Source organism: Chlorocebus sabaeus, chromosome 18, assembly GCF_047675955.1.
Source record: "Chlorocebus sabaeus isolate Y175 chromosome 18, mChlSab1.0.hap1, whole genome shotgun sequence".
Classification (NCBI taxonomy): Eukaryota; Metazoa; Chordata; class Mammalia; order Primates; family Cercopithecidae; genus Chlorocebus; species Chlorocebus sabaeus.
Window position 1 is genome coordinate 48,114,076 of NC_132921.1, and position 22,131 is coordinate 48,136,206.

A 22,131-nucleotide genomic window follows, 5' to 3' on the forward strand; every position below is an offset into this window, starting at 1 on the left:
GTCTGTGACATAGAGTCCTATTGGTGTGACCTCTGTCAGAGGTGAGATGTGTCAGTCTACTATTGATGTCAGAGCCTGGGCTTCCCTGCATTTGGGTGAGCATTAGGCTAGCCATAAAGGATATGTGACCTGGCAAGGCAAATTATCCCTGAGCGAGTCAGAAGCCATTAAGCAGTGTTCTAAGTCATGTATTCTTGGGAGCTGGGGGTGTCAGTTTCCTACTCAACCAAAGGCATAGGAGCCAGTAAGATAGAGGAAAGTACTGCAAATGGAAAGTGAATTTGGTGGACAAGGAAGTGGCTTTCCATTTTGGAAGGCTGATTTAAAACTACTTGCTTCACAAAACCCCCAGAATCAGGAGGCTAATGACTAGTGAGTCATTATACCTTTCGTGGGTGTGGTGAGAAGATGGAACTGTAATTCAGTGGTTTTCCATCTTTTTTTTTCCTCCTCTTTGGGATTCCATGGAGGAATCCTTTCTTTAAAAGAAATATGCCATGGATACCCAATATGTCAGACAGTTTAAGGGGAGGGGTGCTGCTGGGGTTAAAGAAATGATGACAAGTCCCTGTGTTGCTGGGACCTGCTCTGCCCTCCCAGGTGCCCCTGCAGAGCCCTCAGGATACCATAGAGCTCAGCCTGAAAATCAGCGAAGTGGGATTTCCAAGATTTCCTCCAGGGCTAACACCCTGATATTCTATGACTCCTGCTATTCTCTTTGTTGATGCTAAAGACAGAAACATGACAGAGCCATTTAGTCCAAGGAAGGAAAAGAGAGCAGCAGCTCTGGTAAGAAAAAATAAGAAGAGATATGTAACATGCATCAAGTAGTTAGTCTGTACCTGGGAACTCTGCTGTCTGCTTTAATATTATTTTATTTCATTCTATAACAGTTCTATTATATATAGGTACCATTATTATCTCTGTTTAATGAATGAGAGAATCCAGGCACAGACCAGTTAAAAGATTTCCCCAAGTTCAATAACAAGGAGATGGTAGAGGTGATGTGAATCCAGGCTGGCTAGCCCGAAAGCCCACGTATATCAGCCTGCCTCAGTCTTCTGGTACCTGCTTTGCCAGGTCTAGCCAAGACAGGCTGTGACTTATACAATATAATTTGAAGATTCCTGGTACTCCTAATACTAACTGATTGACTCCACCAAAGGTGCTATAAGGGACCATTATCTTCTAAAGATCATTGCTGAAATGTCTGTGATTACCTGGGGTACACAAAGTCATTAAATGAAGTGAGGAACTCCATCCTCCCCTTAAATTCACAGATCTGATTATTGGGTTGTCACCTTAGAGACATGGGTTCTCTGGGTGGGTTTCCACGGTGCAGTAGTATTACCTGAAGGAGCTTTTGGCTCTGGGATGTCTAGAGAGCACCAGGCTGCTGACTCAGAGAGATGAGCTCAGGATGCACTTGCTGCTCATCAGAGATGGGTTGGGGGAGCTCTGGAACCCACAAAAGAACTCAGGGACAGAACGTATCTCTCTTTCTGCTTCTCACTCCTGTTTCTTTTTTCTCTCTCTAGTTCTTAAAGACATGGATTTAGAGAGTGTGATCCAAAAGTGTTCAGGAAACAAGCAACAAGAGTGATATTAAGGCATGACCAGGGTTGTGGGGGCCTTCATGGTGCTTCCTGCTGATTCTGGTATCAGAAATAGACCCATATGGAGGCAGATATCCCTGGGGTATTTCCTCAAAAGAAGTCCTGCTTTCCCCTCAAATGTGTTATCCCCATGCCTGAGTGGAAGCAGAGTATTGGAGGGGAAAACAAAGTGCTCTGAAGAAGTGGCAGAGTAGGTTAATTAACACCGCAACCGAGATAAGATATTCTTGAGCTTGTGAATTTCTGTTAGTCTTTTCTTTCTAAGAAGGGATGTAGGCCTGATGCTGCAGCTGGTGAAAACTCTGGTCAGGGTTAACCTCCTTTTGATATTCCACAACGCCCCTTTTGACCTTGACGTTTTATCTCTTCTCTTTGTATTGGGACAGATGAATAGGAGGAAGGAAACAACAAGAGAGGGAAAGAAAAGAGGATTGCTAGTAAAATCTGAGTTGTGTGAAGGTTGTCGTTGGAAAATCTGGAATCCCTAGTGGGAAGTTTAGAAATGAGTAATAGAATCTTGTAAATTAACATTTCAGCACTATTTTGCCTTTTGTCTAATCATCTCCTTTTTGGGTTCCTTTATTTTTATTTCTGGGACCATCTATCTTAGTTCCTCATCACTTCCCACCAGCTTCTGGTCAACCCCTTGTAAATGCAACCTGCATATTTAGTGAGCTGATTACTTTGCCATAAACATGCGGACATTCTGTCACTTGCCTGACCACTGCTGTCCATCAAGACAGGATAGAATTAAAATTCTTTGGTCTGGTGTACAAGCTTCATATACTGATGTTTTCGTTTTATTCTTTATTCGCTTCCTCAGTGCTAGCCTGGCAAGTGTCTTGCTGCTTTTCTCAAAGTCTATGTGTATTTTTACCTGGAATTCTATCTCTGAACTTTCACTGCAAAATTTCACTGTCCTGAAATGTCCTAAAAACTCACCTTCCCCATGAAGTTTGCCCTACACAACCTAGACCACAATGATGGTGAAGTGGGTCATGTTGGGGAAAAAGAGTAGAAATAACACCTCACATTTAAATTTTTATCTGTAGAATGGGGATGATAATAGTCAATCTGCCTATATTAAATAGTTGTTCTGAGGACGAAACGAAGCTATATTTGTACACATGTACTTTAAATGTATTTTAAAGTTGTCCTTATTCTCGCTTCAACACCCCAAAACAAAGACCCAGGTTTCTTACTGCTGCCACCTGGAAGCTGTGAGCATATGTTATTAATATCAGCTGTGGTCCCTTCCCCATTGGATAGCTCCATGCTCGTTAGCAATCATAATATGTCTTAGAGAAAAGGGACTAAGGGATGGAGAAGGGACTATGGAATGATGTCTAGTAGAAACTCCAAATGAATGGACTACATAGAAAGTTAGGTCCTTCTTCAGAAGATGGCCTCAATTCTGGTGTTCATTCAGGCCTCAAGCTGGCATAGCCTTCCAAGCTGGCATAGCCTTCCAATAGCAGATACAATGGTTGTTTTTATCACTTCTTTCCTCCTCTCTTCTTTAGCTCTTTCTGTTGCCTTATTATGGGACACTGACTGACTTACTGACATCTGTTAATTCTGAGTCATTTTAAATAAACCTTTCCCACCATATATTATTGGTTTACTTTGTGGACTGAAAAAAAAAAAAAACCCAAAATAAAACAAAACTGTTTTACATTCCAATTCTAACATTTGCTGAGGTTATCAACCATAATATTTTGTTCCAAAAAAGCTGAAACTTTGGATTAAGTCTAATCGTCAATAATTTAAAACTGGTTTATTTTGCTTCTTTTTCTTGCCATGATATTTCCAGTGCCCGAATTGATGTAAAGTATCAGTACCTTTGAGGACGGCCCCTCCATTCTCCTACTCCCCATTGCCATCAATGTCATCAATGCTCACACAAGCTTTCCATGAACCACAAAGTCCAATGGTTCTTTTACATTGTTTGCCTTGAGCCCTCTGCCTGCCAGCTCAGCTCGTACACTTTCTCCAGTGCCTGCCTGTCCCCACTTTTACTTGCATCCCCCAACTACCCTTTTCCTTTTTGTGGGTTCTTTTTCCTACCTTATTTTAAGTGCCTTTGCTCATTTGAAGCCTTGGCTCCCACTCTCACTGCTTGTTTCTGACTTGGCACAATTACTTGCACATAGTAGATATAATAAATGTTATATAAAATAGAATACGTAATTTTACAGACTTGTGACTATCCTGAACAACTTCCAATTTGTATGGCTATTTTTTTCTAATTCTTCACTATGCATCTACTCTTTCCCTTCTTAATTCTTTCCTCCTATTATTTGCTACATTGAGAGGGATCACATGTGACACACTTTTTTTTTTTTTTTTTTTTTGAGACGGAGTCTCGCTGTGTCGCCCAGGCTGGAGTGCAGTGGCTGGATCTCAGCTCACTGCAACCTCCGCCTCCCGGATTTACGCCATTCTCCTGCCTCAGCCTCCCGAGTAGCTGGGACTACAGGCGCCCGCCACCTCGCCCGGCTAGTTTTTTGTATTTTTTTTAGTAGAGACGGGGTTTCACTGGGTTAGTCAGGATGGTCTCGATCTCCTGACCTTGTGATCCGCCCGTCTCGGCCTCCCAAAGTGATGGGATTACAGGCTTGAGCCACCGCGTCCGGCTGGGACACACTTTTTTTAAATTTAATTTTTTAATTTTTTAAATTCCAGCTCTGATGTGAGCACATCTCCCCGGGGGTCAGAGTAGAGCAGTAGTTTCAAAGGTGATGGAGTCATGGTGTCACATTTATGAAGCTATTTCTATCCTAATTTGCGGTTTCCTAATGATGACAACCAGGTCTCAAGACAACTAAGCCAAAAGCTTTCCTTACTAGAAAAAAATATGAAAATGTGCCAACCAGAGTTTGCACCTTCCTTTTTATTCTTTCTTGAGAACTTTAAAGAATACTTTGATCATTTATCCCCAAATTCTCAGGTTAAACTTTACAGGCATGAAATAATTATCACAACCTCCTCCTTTACTCCACCAGTTTGACCTCAAATGTCACATCAGTGTTTTAAGAATGGGATTAAGCGTGGAAATGTTTTAGTGCCGTTTCAAGAAACATGTTACTAGAATGTGTTAGGTTGGTGCAAACATAATTGTGCTTTTTGCCATTAAAAGTAATTAAACATAAAGGCAAAAACCACAATTACGTTTGCACCAACCTAGTACAAATTGTTCCACGTTAGGTTTCCTCAGCACCAAGTTTGAGATTTAACTCAGCTATTCATCGTTTTCTCACTCAATGTATGTCTACTGAGCTTCTACAATTGCCAGGCCTGGTTCTGGGCTCCAGGGACCATTTAGCCATGGACTCTGTTCTCAAAGAACTTCCATTTCAGTCAGGGAAGACAGACAATAAACAAAGAAACACACACGGTTATTTCAGACGGTGATAAGTGACACCCCCTGCCGCCCTCCCCCCACACACAGGAGGATGTAATTGAGACTAGTTTCTGGGCTGGGGCGAGTGGGCGGGATGAGACAGGTGGTCTTTTAGGAGGTGATATATGAGCTGAGACCTCAGTGATGAGAAGGAGCCATTCACACAGAGACCCGGAGGAAGAGCTTTCTAGGCTGAGGGAACGACAAATTCAAAGGCTGTAAGACAGGAGGAAGACACGGGAGGCAGGAGTGTGCTGGGCAAGGTGAGCTGAGGCTGGAATGGCAGGAGGGAATCAGGTCAGGTAGGACCTTGCAGGTCACGGTAAGAGGAGTGGGATTTAACTGAAGTGTGATGGGAACACATTAGAGGGTTTAAACCTGGAATAACTAACATAAGATTGGTGTTTTTGAAAAGGACAGGCTGAACTGGGTGGTGGTGGAGATGAGCTGGGCAATGTTTGGGGTGTATGCCGTGGAGGCAGACTGTGAGTCAATCTGTGTTGAATAGAGGAAGAACCTGCTGATGGGCTGCAGGTGGAGATCTTTGCATGTTTGGATAGAGTAACTGGGTGATGGTGGTGTCTCTCCAGATGCCTCTTTAGCGCAGGGTCCCTCCAGGGCGTCTCTCTGGTGAGCTTCCTACCTGTTTCTGGGTGGTAGAGACACCTTCTACCAAGTACGCAGGAGGCTCCTCCTGCACTAGGAGCTCTTGAACAAAATTAAGTATGTCAGCAAAAGGGAAGTGAGACTATCTAGAGGGGCAACATTAATTGCAACGACATCTCAGAACTACACACACACACACGCACACGCAGTTTTCTCATGAAGCTTCTGAAGTTCTAAAGATCTAAAGACTAGCTTTTCGGAAGTGAGCATCACTGACTGTAGATGTCTTCCCTTGAGTATGCATACAGGGTGTAAAGCCCTGAAACTTTAAAGCACGACCATAGGTTATTAATGAATGCGCACGTGGATCAAACAAGCCAGCACGTCTACAAAGCCTCACCTGTTCTTGTTTTCTAGCTCAGCAATCAGCTGCCTTTGCTGCTTATTCGCATCGATGGTGAAAGAGATGTCAGGAGCACTTCTCTGCTGAGTTGGCTGCTGTAAAATAAGTAGTTTGGAAGATTTCATATTGAGAATGTGAACCTATGTATTTGGGAAGGCAGGAGTCATGAGATACGCAGACAAGGAGGAGGGGACTATTTCTATCAAAACAAAGAAAGCAAATACATAAAATTCAATTGCCATTCTTCTCCTACGGACCAACTTTTCTGTGGATCCGAAGCACATCTGTGAGGTGGAAGACAGAACAGAATTCTCTGGCAAGCAAATACACAAAAGGTAGGAAAAATGATTTTTCAGTTTTCTGACTGACTATCTTTGGGAAGTGATTTTATTTTTGCCACACTATCCCCATTGTACCTATTCTTTCATTATAGGTGGCTTTAAAAGATGTTGCACTGTTGAGAGGGTGCTTTCTCTAGAGTTACTGTTCAATTACTGTAATATACAATTAAAAATATAGTTTTAGGCCAGACGTGGTGGCTCACGCCTGTAATACCAGCAATTTGGGAGGCTGAAGTGGGCGGATCACTTGTGATCAGGAGTTCGAGACCAGTCTGGCCAACATGGGGAAACCCCATCTCTACTGAAAATTCAAAAATTCATTGGGCCTGATGGCACACACCTGTAATCCTAGCTACTAGAGGGGCTGAGGCAAGAGAATCGCTTGAGCCTGAGGTGGAGGATGCAGTGAGCTGAGGTCATGCCACTGCATTCCAGCCCGGGTGACAGAGCGAGATTCCATCTCACAAAAATAAATAAAAATACAGTTTTAAAGTCATAGTAAGACTTACTTTTCTGATTCTTCTAATCAGCAAACTTTAATGTATTTCTTTATTCACACATGTAATTTTAGATTGATGAATTCACATATTCATGTATATCCTTTGATTTGCTTCTTCTACCTTCAAACCACTCCAGCCCATCATTTTCAGTAATGCAATCAGCTTTAACAACTGGTATACAAGCAGTCATAGCTTCCTCCATTCTCAGATAAATATAGATATCATTAATCATATCATACCATATATATATATATAAATATCTGTGTGTGTTTATGTATATTTAGTCAAGGATTTATTTGGTGTTGTTTTACAAAAATGGGGTCAGATTATGTACACTTGTCTGTGTCTTGCTTTCTTTGCCTTACAGTCCATTTTGGAAATTCCTCCAGACCAATTTTATTTTATTTTATTTTATTTTTTTGAGGTGGAGTCTCACTCTGTCGCCCAGGCTGGAGTGCAGTGGTGCAAGCTCAGCTCACTGCAAGCTTCGCCTCCTGGGTTCACGCCATTCTCCTGCCTCAGCCTCCCAAGTAGCTGGGACTACAGGCGCCCACCACCACACCCGGCTAATTTTTTGTATTTTTAGTACAGACGGGGTTTCACCGTGTTAGCCAGGACGGTCTCAATCTCCTGACCTCGTGATCCGCCCACCCTGGCCTCCCAAAGTGCTGGGATTACAGGCATGAGCCACTACACCTGGCCCTCCACACCAATTTTTATTGTTTTAAAAACAAATTTTTAAAAATCACAGCTAATCTTTCTACCGAAGAATGCAAAGCTTTTAAAAATGGGAACTGTTGCCTGAGCCAGATGCAGAGAATCTTGTCCTGCTTTTTAATGTCCATAAACCCAACTGTAGGAAAGATTAACTTTTGTAAAGGTTTTGCTTTTATAAAGCTGTCTATGCATTTTAATTCACACCTCTTTTCAGCAAAGGAATGACTTGTGTAGCTAACAAGAAATTTTGAGGTCCTACATTTTAGACTCTAAATGACTTTCGATAGCTAATTCTGGCATATGGCAGCACTGACTTGTGGTTCGAGATTTTCTTCTGATTTCATTACATAAGACTTCCTTTTCTGGCATATACTTTATGTATTGATAAATGGTAGAAACTTATCTGAGCCAGTAGTGAATTTCAGTTATTGCTTTGCTATGTATATTAATTGATCAGGAATTATACAGAAAAACATTGACCCAAGTAAATGACCTTTCTATCTCATTTCTAACAAAGTGTCATTTTACTAATCATGATTTATTCAGCTAATCATACTATTCTTAATATGTGGTTATGAAGAGATTTACAAAGGAACTAGAATTAATGTGTGGACGGTATCTTTCCTATGATGGATCCACAAAGGTTATATATGGTGTATGTAGGCAAGGAACCCAAGTTACTAATGTTCTCTAGAAAGAAATGGAACAAGACTGGAGAAATTAGTGCACATATAAATAATAACATGTGCATGGAGATTTAGCAGTCTGCCAGGGATCACTAACTCAAAGGCTGAAAGGGGCAGGGAAGTAACCCAAGGGAGGGAGGTGGGCCAGGGTAAGGGTTGTGGCAAAGTGCCACACGCTTGCCCTGTCCGAAGCAGCAGAGGAACGCCTCCACTCCAGCTGCCTGCTGTCAGAAGGAATATGCATCTGATCTGGTCAGTCTTTTAAAATAAGATGAAAATCCAGACTTTCAAGGAAAACCCATCTGATTTGTAAGTCCTGACATCTAATAAAGAATTGAAAACACTGTAGGGCTCAACAAAACATTTCTGGGGGACAAATTTGGTCTGCAGGCTGCCATTTTGTAATTGCTGGTTTATGCAGTACTTTCATACATTTTACTGTCTCAGTGGATGCTAATAACAGGCAGCACTGGCATATATAATGAGCATATTTATGCCTATGTACAGATGAGGAGACTGAACTCAAAGAAGTAGTGCTTTGCATGAGGTCATAGAGAGCTGGGACACACATTGCTAATCCCATATCTTGGTATACCATAGCCTCTGTTTATAGAGGTATATGCATGGATAAAGGCAAGAAACCTTGTTTTGCTTTTACTTTCAAGTGACTCCTGGAGGCGCTGCTTGTCCTAAAATCTAGTTCTCCCATATTCTCAGCTGATTTTATATTTCGATTTTAACACGTTTGCTTCTTACTTATGTCCCTTAAAATTTCATATACTCCAATTACATCTCTGTTTCACCACATCTGATTTTGGGGGCACATAGCACACTTTTAGCCTGCCCTGGATCCCTTCCATCTTGCTCATGGTAGTTTCTAACAGTGTTACAGTCATGGATGTCACAGAGAGCACGTGCCAGGGCTAATGCAATGGGTCATTATGCAGCTCCCATCTGGGATCATTAGGTTAAATGCTCAGCAGGAAGGGCTCTGATAACTGCAACATCTGATGTGAGAGGTGCAGGCCACAGCTTCCTCACTTGCTCCCCGCCACCCTTTGTCCTTTTGACGCACTAATTGCAACTCACCCTCAGTCAGCACAGATGAATTCTGAATCAATGTGTCGAGCTGACAGTTGCTTTTGTCTCAGAGACAGACACAAATGGAGAAAGCTTTATTATCTCTACTGGTATATTTTAAGCGTCACTTGCAACTACTCTACCTTAAATTTAGTGCTTTCACTAACCACACCTGCTTTAAATACATTAAAGGAGTCACAACCAGTCCTTGCCCCCTTCCTCGGGCCTTCATATGGAGTTGACACTGAGTGAAGGGGGATGCGAGGATTCCAGCTTGACTCCAGGGTCACACTACTGTGGATGGTTTTGTTTCTCAAGTCTTCCATTTTTAAACTGTAAATTCACCACCAAGACACCACAAACATAGCAACAAACACATGCGCAATAAATTAGCACAAATTGTCCTGGTAATCAGCACCAGCTATAATAACAATAAACATAACATATAAAATTCAAGGATCCCAGATGCCAACAGATGAATCCTTTTACTCCAACTACTTACAGATGAAGAGGACTCTGCTGCCAGCCTTGCCGCATACCTGGCGATTAGCCTGTGTTCTTCATCAAGCCGGTTTGAACTCTCAAGCATGCTATTAAGAACAGAGCAAGAAGGAGACTGTTAGGAAACTGAGAAAGATTGCTGCAGTCATATTACCACCAGGAGTTTTTACTATTTCAATGTTTCAGTGCAAAAAATTTGCAAGTGACACAAAACCCTGTTAGATTAACAATCTCGGCTTAAATTTGTAACATGATCTAGTATGTAGTCAGGAAGGTCATTAATAAATCCTGTCTTCAGTCAATTCAATTGTCTTACTAAGAAAGCCTCATAGAGAGGTGACTATTCTGATCAATACATCTGATGTAAGAAGAATTTCTCCTTACTTTTATTGCCTTTAATGTTTTTTCTTTCCTTATTACACAAGTAACACATGTCCAAAATTAACATGTTAGAAAATATGAAAGCAAGAAGAAAGAAAAAAAATCATTGTGGTCAATGTCCAGTGATCCCTACCGGCTGGTATTACATTCTCATGTAATTTCCTCCCCTTTAGGATGGGCTGGACTTACTAATCTGCTTCTAATGAATAGCATATGGCAGAAGGAATGGAATGTCACTTCCAACATGAGATTATATGGCTTCCATCTTGGGCTTGCTTGCTTTCTCTTTAGCTCTCTTGGTCTGTCTGGTGGGAAAATAGCTGTCAGGTCATAAAGCAGCCTTTACGGAAAGATGTAGGCGATGAGAAACCCAAGCAAGCCAGTTACCACGTGAATGAATCCCCACTGGTAGAGCCTTCAGATGAGATCACAGCCTGAAGTGACATCTTGATTGCAACCTCATGGAAGCCCTTGAACCAGAAGGACCTAGCTAAGCCAAACCTGGATTCTCAACCTACAGAAATTCTGATATGATAAATGTTTGTTGTTTTAAACTACTAACTTTTGGGATAATTTGTTATGCAGCATAAGGTAACTAATAATACAAGTCTCATCTTACTATTACTACCTATTTATAACCTGCCTTTTATATTTACTTCCAGAGAAACAGAATTATAGTAGTGACTCCTAATGACATTAATGGAATTTTTTAGTGCCTCCTATAAATTTACAGAAACTGTTCATACTAGAATAAGGATGATCTGAGTTCCTAAAAACTAATGCAAATAGAAGCATTATTAATTCTTCTGTATTTCAGAAAACTTCATTCTCTGAAATCCTCCATTCAAGACTAAGTTTTGGGTGCCATTAAAAATAATTCTACGAAACATACCAATAGCACTAATCTTGTTAACAGACTAGTTGGTTGTAGTTTGGCTTATCGGTTATTGTGGTATGTTTCAGTTCAGAATCAAGATCAGAAACTAGTTCCTCTCATTTATAAACATAGTCTTCTGCATCCGTTCTTATACTTACGGCTCTTCCTTAAAGAAATTAACTCATAAATACATATTGTAAACACACCCTCTTATGCCAATATTAAGGTTGTAAGAATTATTCATTGTAATCACTTAGATCCATATCAAGTAACATACTATTATATCATTTATATGTACATTTACAAATAGAGTAAACGTGAAACATAGTGTTTTAACCTTTGTTCTGAAGTGAGAAGATGAGTGAGTAATTATGTTCTTCCAGCATTTTGGCTATGTCACTTCCAAATAGCTATTCTCTGGTTGGCTGAATCCACTATATAACAGGGTTTTTTTTTTTTTCCCCCCCTGGTCATTCATAAGACATTCCTGTCTTCATTATCTCTGCTCTAGCCTATATTCCTTACATATATAAGCTATAGCTGTCTTCATGTGCATACTTCCACTCTAGACTTAGCCCTTTTCTCTGAGCTATAATAAATAACTAGAACATTCCTGGATTTCCCTATCTAACAACTGATTTCTCCTTCCTCAGAAAAAGAGGCTTCTCTTTCCTTTTGCTCAAATGAGATAATATATGCAAAAAGCATCAAAAGAGTGTGATGCCTGGAACACGTGAGGTGCTCAAAAATATTAGTTAATACAATATTATTATTTTGCCTTTTAAGTAACATGCTCATATCCATTAGTAATCCTCATCTTCAAAATATCATCTGCCATCTGACAATTATCTAGAGCAGTGCTTTTCGAATTTTAAAGTGTAAGCATATCACCGAGGGATCTTGTGAAAATGCAGTTTCTGGTTCTGTGGTGGTATAGTAGGGGAAGTTGGGAGGGTGGGACCTGAGAAAATGCATTTCTAACAGGCTTCCAAGAAATGTCGACAATATTGGTCCAGTGTACTGGTTCAACACTGAGTATCAAGGATCTCGAAGATCTTGAAAACAAAATGGAAAACACAAATACGTGAAATGAAGCCGAAATATAAATGATATAAAAGAGAGCGTTTTTCATGAGTATTTAACAGATACAAACATTCCCTTAAGACAGAAAATTGTCGGATATTGGGCTTACATAATGTATAGTATCAATCCCAGTGGATTGAGATTTTATTCAGTACACAAGTTTAGATTTGGAGTAAGAATAATTTTAAGAGCAAAGGCAGAGTTAACTCTGGAAAACTGATGCTTTAAAGCAGATGTCTGCCTTTATAAAACAATGTCTGCATTCTGCAATGGTTAACAATAATAACTAAGTTCCTTATTACAGCTTCAATGAAAAAGAGAAAGTTACACTGTCTTTTCTTTAGACATCAAACTACCCCACAAAGAGACAACTGAATTTGATTTTAACATGTTTATCATTTCTGGCTCATGTATTAGGGACTATACATCTAATTCAACACAGTGTGTGTGGATTACAATGCCCATTGCTCCAGGCCCAGGAACATGATCTCTTTGACACCTTGAAAGTGACTTTGTCAGAAACATTTGTATTTTGATAAATAATTTTAAAAACTTTGATAAAAACTTCTGATAAAAGTATCTTTCAAAATGAATGACTAGCTAGTGTAAGTAATATGAAGGTTATGTTTTTAAAAAGCCTCCTAGAAATGTAAGACGTGAAAATATGGGATTCTGTATAGCAAGCAATAACTCATACTTCCACACCTTTCCTCCCCCAACACTGAGTGAATGAGGGCCTGTGTGATATATTACCGCTTTGTGCACATGAACAATTTATGGGTCCACCTGTGCCATTTTAGCATGTTCAAATTACACAAGGGTGAAGGAGGCATTCCTCTGATAAATTTCTCTATTTCAAGACTTCAATTACAAATAGTTGAAAATGAATGGTCAATAATCCCTAAATCATTAAAATAAATACCAATTCCAAAACTTTCTCCAGCCCTAGCTATTCATTTCAGGACTTTATAATCAGTAATCTTGCTATGAGACTATGATGAATTAAAAAGTGATTGCAGTGTTGACTGCATTTCAGAGCAGGAAAATCCATTATTTTGAAAACACTCCACTTTCTACCTGAAATGCATGGCCAGTGTCTGTTGCCAGTGATTTCAACATGGCATTCTAGGAAACTCAAGTGGCCCCAGCTGAACTAGGGCTTGTGAAAGTGTGATTTGGCAAAGATTTCTTGGAACTCAGGGTTTGTTCACATTCCTTTGATTTTTTTTCTGGGCCTTTTCTGCTTTCCAGTTTAGGGTAGTCAACCAGAAAATACTGTGATCCAAAGCATATAGCATATATAAATGTAAAAGCAAAAGCATATATAAATGTTTCTATATTTTTTTCATATTTTTTCTACTACTCTGGATAGTGATGGGAATTTTATCACTAGAAATTAATTTAGAAGGCCATCGAGTTTCATATACTACTCTTCTATTAAAAGGATTAGTGCCTGAGAAAGCATTATTAGTTAACTTAAATGGAAGATTGCTTTATTAATTATTTCCTATCTTTGGCAGTTGGTTTAGAGCAAAATGCTAAGGGAATAGAGCACTTGTTTTTGGCATTTAGGAGTCAGCGAGCTCAAGAGAGTCAGGGTAGAAAGGAACAAAGTGACAATGGGGATCGAGAAGTGGTTTTATGGGACTGAAGAATGGGGAAAGAAACTAACTCTCAAAGCTTAGTGTAGTGGCCCTTTGTGAGTGGTTTCGAACAACAAAAAAAGACAGGAAATCATGAAATGGCAATCTTCATGGATAACAATAAGAGCTTACCACAATAATGGCTTCCTTAAGGGAGACCTTTAAACTCCTTTATTGAGACCCTGACTTCAATAACCCTCTATGTTACAGTCAAGGTCATGCATTCTACCTTCTAAAAACTCTCAGACTCCCCCATTTCCTTCTACGCCAACTGTTCCTGATGTGACAGTCTTTAGATTTTTATTTCCAGGATTCTAAGGAAATACCTTTCTCAGAAGTCCAGTTCTATAATTGAAGTTCCTAAAAATTTTACTAAAGAAAAGGAGTTGTGTTAACAGGAAATGAAAACTCATATAAAAGAGACACTGTCAGTAAGTGTAGACAACTCTTCTTTTTTTCTTTCAACAGATTATAATTTCTTTTTCAAAAGATTGCAGTAAACTCACATTTTTCAAAATCAACAAAATGTACCAAAGACAGTCAGTTAAATCTTGACCTACACATTAAAAATATTAAAGGCATACAATTCAGTGGATTCAGTAGTGAAATGGGTTATGGATTCAATTGTGTCTCCCCCAAGATTTATATGCTAAAGCATATGAATACCCCCAGTACCTTAGAATGTGACTATGTTTGGAGATAGGGCCTTTAATTACAGTTAAATGAGTTCATAGTGTGGGGCCCTAATCTCATAGGACTGATGTTCTTTTAAGAAGAGGAAGAAGAGGAAGAAAAGGTTATTTAAGGGCATAGCAAGAAGGTGTCCCTCTGCAAATCAAGGACAGGAGAAACCAACCCTGCTGGCACCTTAGCCTTGGACTTCCAGCCTCCAGAACAGTGAGAAAATAAATTTCTGCTGTTCAAGCCATCAAGTATGGCATTTTGTTTTGGCATTCTTAGCAAACTAATACAAAGATGAAGAATCGAGGGGGCATTAAAATTAAAAAAAATTCTTGCCCAATTATCACTTTAAGTTAAAAAAAAAAAAATTTGGAACACCCTATTAGTTGCTCTGTCGATATCAGTGAATTGCTGGTGCTTATCTTTGCCCATGTCTACCCTCTACACGAAGCTTAATACTTCAATTTTTCATCTATTTTATACTCCTATACGAAATGTTCAATTTAAGTGCTACTCTATAACAGTGATTTTTTTTTAAATAGTAAAAATTCTAATTTTGCTAGTAAAGTTTCTGACTACTCCTAACAATTTTGTTTGGGGTAAGATGGAATTTTTTAGCTACAGCACTACTGATATTCTACAATATCAACAGATGTTTATAGAGCACCTACTATGTGCCTGGCACTGTGCTAGATGTCAGAGATAAGGTGGTGAACAAGTTGGAGGGGGTCCCTGCCCCACTGAAGATACAGTAAGTAGTGAGTCAACTAACCAGCCAGCCAACCAACCAACCAACCAACCCACCAACGAGCCAACCAGCCAACCGGCTAGCCAGCCAACCAACCAAACCATGATTGCAGCTGATAAGAAGAAAATAAAAATAGTATGCTATCATAGAGACCAATATAGGAGACCTACTGGGGGAGGTGTCTTTAATCTAAGACTGGAAGCTAGACAAGCAAGTTCACGTGCATATAGTAGGGGTGAAATGAGAAAGAATGTTCTAGACAGAGGGGAGAACTAGTATTGAGGTCTTGAGGCAGGAAAGAACTTGGTTTGTTGGAGGAATTGATCAAAAACTGACATGAATAAATGTAGTGATTGAATGGGAGAACCCCAAGAGATGTGAGGCTGAGAAAAGAATAGGCAAGGACTAAGTTACATGCAGATTTGTACACCATGGTGAGTGGTCTGGGTTGTAAACTAGGTCCAATAGGAATCTATTAAAGAGTTTTAAGCATGCAAGTTAATTAAAATTTAGACCTTGTAAATGAAATTCTGAAATAGGCATTCTTAGACATCTTTTTTCCCCAAAGCATAAAATATTATGGAAGAATTTTAAACTAGATGGATTATCAATCCACTTAATAAGAAATCTATTGGCAACACAAATGTACACTTTCTTGTACTTGAGGAAAATATAAGCAGAACAATTTTAACCTAGTCATATGATATCAGGTGTCTAATCAAGTGACAATGGTTAGAGATAGAAGTTCTGGGCTGGTTTCAAATCATTTGGTTGGTCCACTACAGACCCTGGCTATAAACTAGAAAGCCCAGGCACTTGACAAGCTTTGGGGGCGGGTAATAAAAGCCTACTGTATCACATTTTCAGACTCCTTCTCCTGCAATGAAGAAGATGCATACAAATTATTAAGGCTTTTGAAACTTCATTGAATTAGGAAGGAAGCAGAAATTCTCCCTTGAGCTGCAGTTTATTTATTTTACTTATCTGACATCAGAACCAGCAATGACATAAGTGTTTCTTTAGTAGCCAACTATTACAAATAAGTCAGTTTCCCATTGTGTTAAGTAGTTAATATAGGGTAGAAGACCCCTGCATAGAGTTAATCAGGATTATGTCTGAATAACGGCAAAAACAAAGCTTTTGATGGAGAATGGCTATAAGGTTCCTGTTTGCGGAGCATCTCATGAAGGGTGCACAGACAAGGAGGCTAAGGAATAGGGTGGAAAATAGATGGGACCCAGTGTCATAGGACCTGTTTGCAAGCACTTACTAGCATGTGACTTTAGATAAGTCACTTAATGTCTCAAAGCTCATATTTTTTTAAACAGTGAGATGGAAATAATCATATCCAACCTTCTAGGACTATGAGAAGTAAATTAAATAATTTGTGGAAAAAGGCTCTGTAATTTTTGAAGCATTTTATAAATACAAAATTTAGTATTCATACTCCAGCTGTTGAGATAAAAGAAACTGAAGACAAAACTCTTGCCCTTTTTGAAGCTTACAATTAACGTGAGAAGTCACAACTCAAGGAACTGCATACATAAAAGGTAACTTTTAAGAATCACCATTCCTGTTACTAGTATGTGCTCAAAATGTTTGCTAAAATCAAATAAAAACACTAGAATAAGATAGGCAGTTTCAGTAAATACGTGGAGGATGCAGTGTGAAGGAGGTATCCACAAAAGATCCTGAAAGGCATGTGTTGGTGCAGACTTTAAAAAAGGTGATGAAACACAGTGGCTATGAACTTGGATGGATAACGGTTAAAATCTCTGTCCCACTTTTTATAGCTGTGGGACTATGGGAGAGTCAGGTAAGCTCTCTAAAATGATACCTTTACTTATCTATAAAAGGGGGATGATCTTATTTACTCCATGGGCTTACTTTAAGAACTAATTTAAGGACTACTTTAAGGAGAAATTATGTATACAAGGCTCTGAACATAGAGCTTGGCATGAGGTAAGTGTTTTAAAAACACTATTATTATTCCTATTATATGTCTCACTGTGACTTGATGGTAAAGCATTGTAGCTACAATGATGTTAAAGGAAGTAAGAGGTCATTACGTTACTTATAGAATCATGACAGCTGTGAGGAATTGTTAGGATCTAATTAAACATAAAGAAAAGGGAAGAAAACATAAGAAATTTGAAAAAGTTGGAATTTTTTAAGGATAGAAAAAAACTGAGAAATACGGAGGGTGAAGCTATTAAAACAAAGCCTCCTTCATTGATTGGTTGGTCTTAAATTCTGCTTTGTTTTCAAAATACAAATCACATTTAGTTTTCATCAAGCAGATGTAAGGTGTCTCTGCTGAGACAGATTTATGGTCTTAAGTAACCATCAAGTCAATATGATGAATCACTTGAGTAGAGAAAATGGCTGGTAGTGACAAACTCTGAGCTTTTCTCTTTGGAGATTTATCTGTTACAACCTTAATTAAGAAAAGGTCAAGAAAGAGCAGTAGAAATAACTGGAGTGTGCTTAGAATGATGGGAAGAGGACACAGGGTGAGACTGCATCATTGCCTTACAATTGAATCTATACTGACTGTATTCTTCTTCAAAGATGAACAATACCATTAACAAAAAAAATTCAGTGCTTAGTTCTACTGTTTCAGCTACCATGTAACACTGGAGTACCAAACTCCTTGGGAATAAAGCAATTTTGTAGTTTTGAGAGGCTGAGTTGTAAAAAAGTGGATACTATTTAATCTAGAAGCTCACAAAATTTGAAGAAAGGGATGGATTTAGGTCAGCCGAAGAGTGCATTTTTATCACCTTAAACAGCAGGATCTAAGGTAAAATTAAACTAGTATACGGGTTATACATTATTAAAAACAAATTTAGATACATGTATGTACTAAAGCACATAAATGTTCATCAGTTCATGAGAACTAAAAATTATCTCATGTACTAATCTTGCAAAAATAGGTCTAAGAAGCAGTAATAGGAAGAAAATTTTGAAAATATTCAAGTGAGGAGGAGAGAGGTCCAGAAACGAAGTGGCTAATAACATCAAATGGTGAGGGCAAGGAGCACAGAGCAATGGCCTAGCATCTGAGGGATGCGTTGGTGAAATACTAGCTTGGTGCAAAAGTAATTGCAGTTTTTGCCATTACTTTTAATGTAATTGTCATTAATTTTGCCAATTACTTTTCCTCTAATAGTAGAGGAAAGAGGACTTGCGATGCTAAAGGTTTGAAACATTTTAATGGAAATTGAACCCATTGGCTCTCTTAATAATTATAACTATGGAAAATCCATGGGTCCTTAGTTCAGAGAAAATTGAAGTGGTTGAGAAAAATTGACATATTTTCAAGGAACTGGTTTGCTAAATATGTTTATAAAACAGTCGTCTGAACTGGATTGAAACATACACATGATAAATACATAGTTTGTCCTTTTCCTTTAATTCAAGTTGCAAATCTACATTTATTATTAACATCAAGTAACTTTAACCAGTGGAAGGAGTCTCCTATGTCACAATTAAAATGGAGAAAAGCCTTTTGAATGGCTTTATCCAAGCACACAGGGCTATCTTATTTTCTGAATTTAACATTTCTGAAACTAAGTTTTGTGTATTCCAAGATGTAAAAGCAGGCTTTAGCAGGATGATCATCAGAGACATGTATAATAGAATTGCTGAAAGACAATTGTTCCCACTGTTATCATTGTTAAAGAAATGATTTCCATTTTGTGATTCAATTACATCACATTTTTTCTTTTTCACTTTTATCTTGAGTAAAATGAAGCATTGTTTTCCAAATCAGCAGAGACATCCATGTCCTTGGAATAAGACAAATTCTTGTATCACCATCCTGTGGTAATTTGGCATGATATGTAGCACAGAACTGAATGGTGGGGCCCGGAGTCCTGAATCTACCTGAAGGCTAACATTTAGCAAGGCATCCCTTTATGCAAGTTTTCGCTTTAGCTAATAGATAAACAAGGATATGAATCTTATGGTTTCTTCATGGGAAGTATACAAACTAACATCACAAAAGACTTCTTAATTGAATCAGTTAACAGTGCTCAGGGTCACCACTGGCATCCAGTGACCTTGCTCCTTGCTGAGACTGCTTGTCACCAGCTCAGACTGCATCCCTCTCTAAGGACAGTCAAGCAGCCAAACCTGCACTAACCATGAGGGGTTGTTCCGGAGCATGTTGACATACAACCCGATGAGAACATGTTCATCAGCTAGCCTGTCTGCCACATTCAGGCTGTACTGTATCCTGAAACAGGGCAGGGGGAAAGAAAGGGTGTTGTTAAGAGAGGTGGACAGAAATAAGCAGAGAAGGTAGGAGTGAGTTTTTGGTAGAAAAGACATTTAGAAAACCAAGCAAGTAAAGGAAGGGTAGTAAGTGATGTGCTATGAAAAACACAAGCGAAATCCAGGCAGTAAAACCCACAATTCTATTTCACTAACTTTAAAAATAAAGACTTCCATTTAGGTCAAATAAAGTTTTAGAAAACAGATTTACATTTTTCAACCACTGAGGCCAAGGTATTCATCTGTACAGTAAATACATTGAAATGGGTTGCAAGCAAAGATTAAATATCCTTCAGAAAATTGAATCTTCAGCTTAGTCATTTCAAAAAAGAAAAAGACACAAATCTGGGAAAGTGAATAACAACACAGATGTGTCTACTGGAAATAACTACTTAGTGCTGTTAATTGGGTTAGAGCAGAGCTGCTTTTACTGAATCAAAGATGGTCTTTCACACACAAAGCATTTTTGACAAAAGAAATCTCCATTTTTAGTTTAGTTAATGCAGGGTTCCAGTACACTCTGGCTGAAACTTACCCTTTGCCCTTCAGAAAAGCTGGAGCAGCCCTAGCCAGCAGTTTGTTCTGCTCTACTTCACTGTCCTTGGGAGGAGAGCTAGTTAATAAGATGGGAAAGCCAAGAAGAGCGTAAACACCGCAATGCATTCAAGAATAGAAACTGGCAACAGACACTCCCAAGTCTAGATCCAAGTTCCATTTGGACAGATCTCTTATTATTTTGAAATGTTCAAGATGTTTTCAGATATCCACAGAGTTCAAGTAGGAGTAGAAACCCAGCCTGAGAACACAACCGCAATCACCATGATCCCAGATTTGACCTCTGCTATTTGCTTAACAAGAAAGCATTTATACTGGGTATGTCTAGACATAATGAAAATTCATTCAACATTTATCATGGCTTAGCATGTAAACAGTCCAGCAGTTCACTAAGTCCTGCCAGCCTTTAGATCCCACTCAAGAACTTTAGCCTTCCCTACATCCTCCAACTTTCTGTGCTGAATAGAAAGACTTGAAAATTACCTAGCTAGAGATTGCTTCATATTGGAAGTGTTTTACTACTCCAAGCAAAAGCCACATGATCTTGGCTGTGGAGCTACAAAGAAAATTTTCAGAGAAACAGAGAAATATACCTTTGAGTCTTATACATATATGTTGTTATTTCTTATGTTTATATTAATACAAAGCTAGTGAATATAGTCTCATTGCTAAAGCAAATTCTTAACATTATAGATTCATTATGGGAACTACTCATTTTTTTTAGTAATTTAAATGGCAATTTTAAAGTTTAAAATACAGTTTTATCAAAGTACAAATAGAAATATAAATAATAAATCATTAAGTGTGGCTACAGTAAAGTCATCCAAAATCTGTGACAATTTGTAGTCATACTACATTGAGAAATATGGTATTAATTCTTAGTCTTACAGTTGTATTGCTTGGTAATGTGTTTAAAGAAAGTTTGCTCCTCTATAGGTTAAGTAAGAATTTGCCCTGCACACTGGTAAACCTAAAATTATCCTACTCCTTCTTCATGGAAAATAGAAAAATGAATTGTCTGTCTTTCTTTGAATACCAAATATTTAACTACTTGGATATAAATTATGAGGTTCTGCCAAAAATTTTCAAGAAACTCTAAATCTACTAAATATATAATGGTTTATAAATTAGTTAAAATCTTAAAAACTTTATACTACAAGTTTTAAGTCTCTATTATAAAGCACTATTCTTTCAGGCCACAAAGTACTAAAAAATATAAATATATATCACATTAGAACTATGTACATTATAGTTGGAATTCTTGCTTTATAATAGTGTATATTAAAAGATTCCTTGAATAGTGAGGTCTCTGATAAATTTAATATTAAATTTGATTTGTAAAGAAAATGACTAGCAAAGAGTAGACATGCATGTTTGGCAGATGAATGACATTTTCACTCAGCTCTTCAGAAAGGCATCTGTTATACAAATTATTGCTGTACTTAAAAAGTTCAACTGTATCCAAACAAAATTGACTTTCTTTTTTGAGATGGAGTCTCACTCTGTCACACAGGCTGGAGTGCAGTGGCACGATCTCGGCTCACTGCAACCTCTACCTTCCGGGTTCAAATGATTCTCCTGCCTCATCCTGCTGAGTACTTGGGATTACAGGAACACACCACCATGCCTGGCTAATTTTTGTATTTTTAGTACAGATGGGATTTCACCATGTTGGCCAGGCTGGTCTCGAACTCCCAACCTCAAGTGATCTTCCCCCCTTGGCCTCCCAAAGTGCTGGGATTACAGGCGTGAGTCACCATGCCTGGCCCAAAATTGGCTTTAAAAATAAATTAGATTGTGTTTTAGGAGAATTTACTTTCCTGATGACCTTAATAGTTATCTTTATCCAGCATATTGATGTTTTCCTTTTAAAACTGCAAAACCTGCCCATCAGGGCCAAATAACCACCTTCAGCCATCATTTTCTGTGATGTACCATTATCCCACCAAAACACTTTCTGTTTTCTGTGATATACTATTACCCCACCAAAACTGCATTCCAAACTATGTCTACTGAAGCAGATCTCCATACA

The 22,131-nt window shown here is 38.6% G+C and overlaps 1 protein-coding gene across 29 annotated transcripts in view; it reads right to left on the reverse strand.

Annotated features, from left to right (window-relative positions):
• The window catches only part of DTNA (dystrobrevin alpha), a 394,437-nt gene that overhangs the window by 33,303 nt on the left and 339,003 nt on the right, over positions 1-22,131 (reverse strand). For 22 of the 29 annotated variants that reach the window (XM_073006399.1, XM_037982388.2, XM_007974295.3 and 19 more), the window contains 2 exons: positions 9,855-9,942; positions 6,026-6,123 (listed from right to left, as the gene is read on the reverse strand). In XM_073006399.1, coding sequence (XP_072862500.1) covers positions 6,026-6,123; positions 9,855-9,942 — 186 coding nt within the window. Of the gene's footprint in view, positions 1-6,025; positions 6,124-9,854; positions 9,943-19,413; positions 19,507-20,079; positions 20,158-22,131 lie in introns of all 29 variants that reach the window. The other 7 variants (XM_073006396.1, XM_073006398.1, XM_073006397.1 and 4 more) reach the window with 1 other exon arrangement.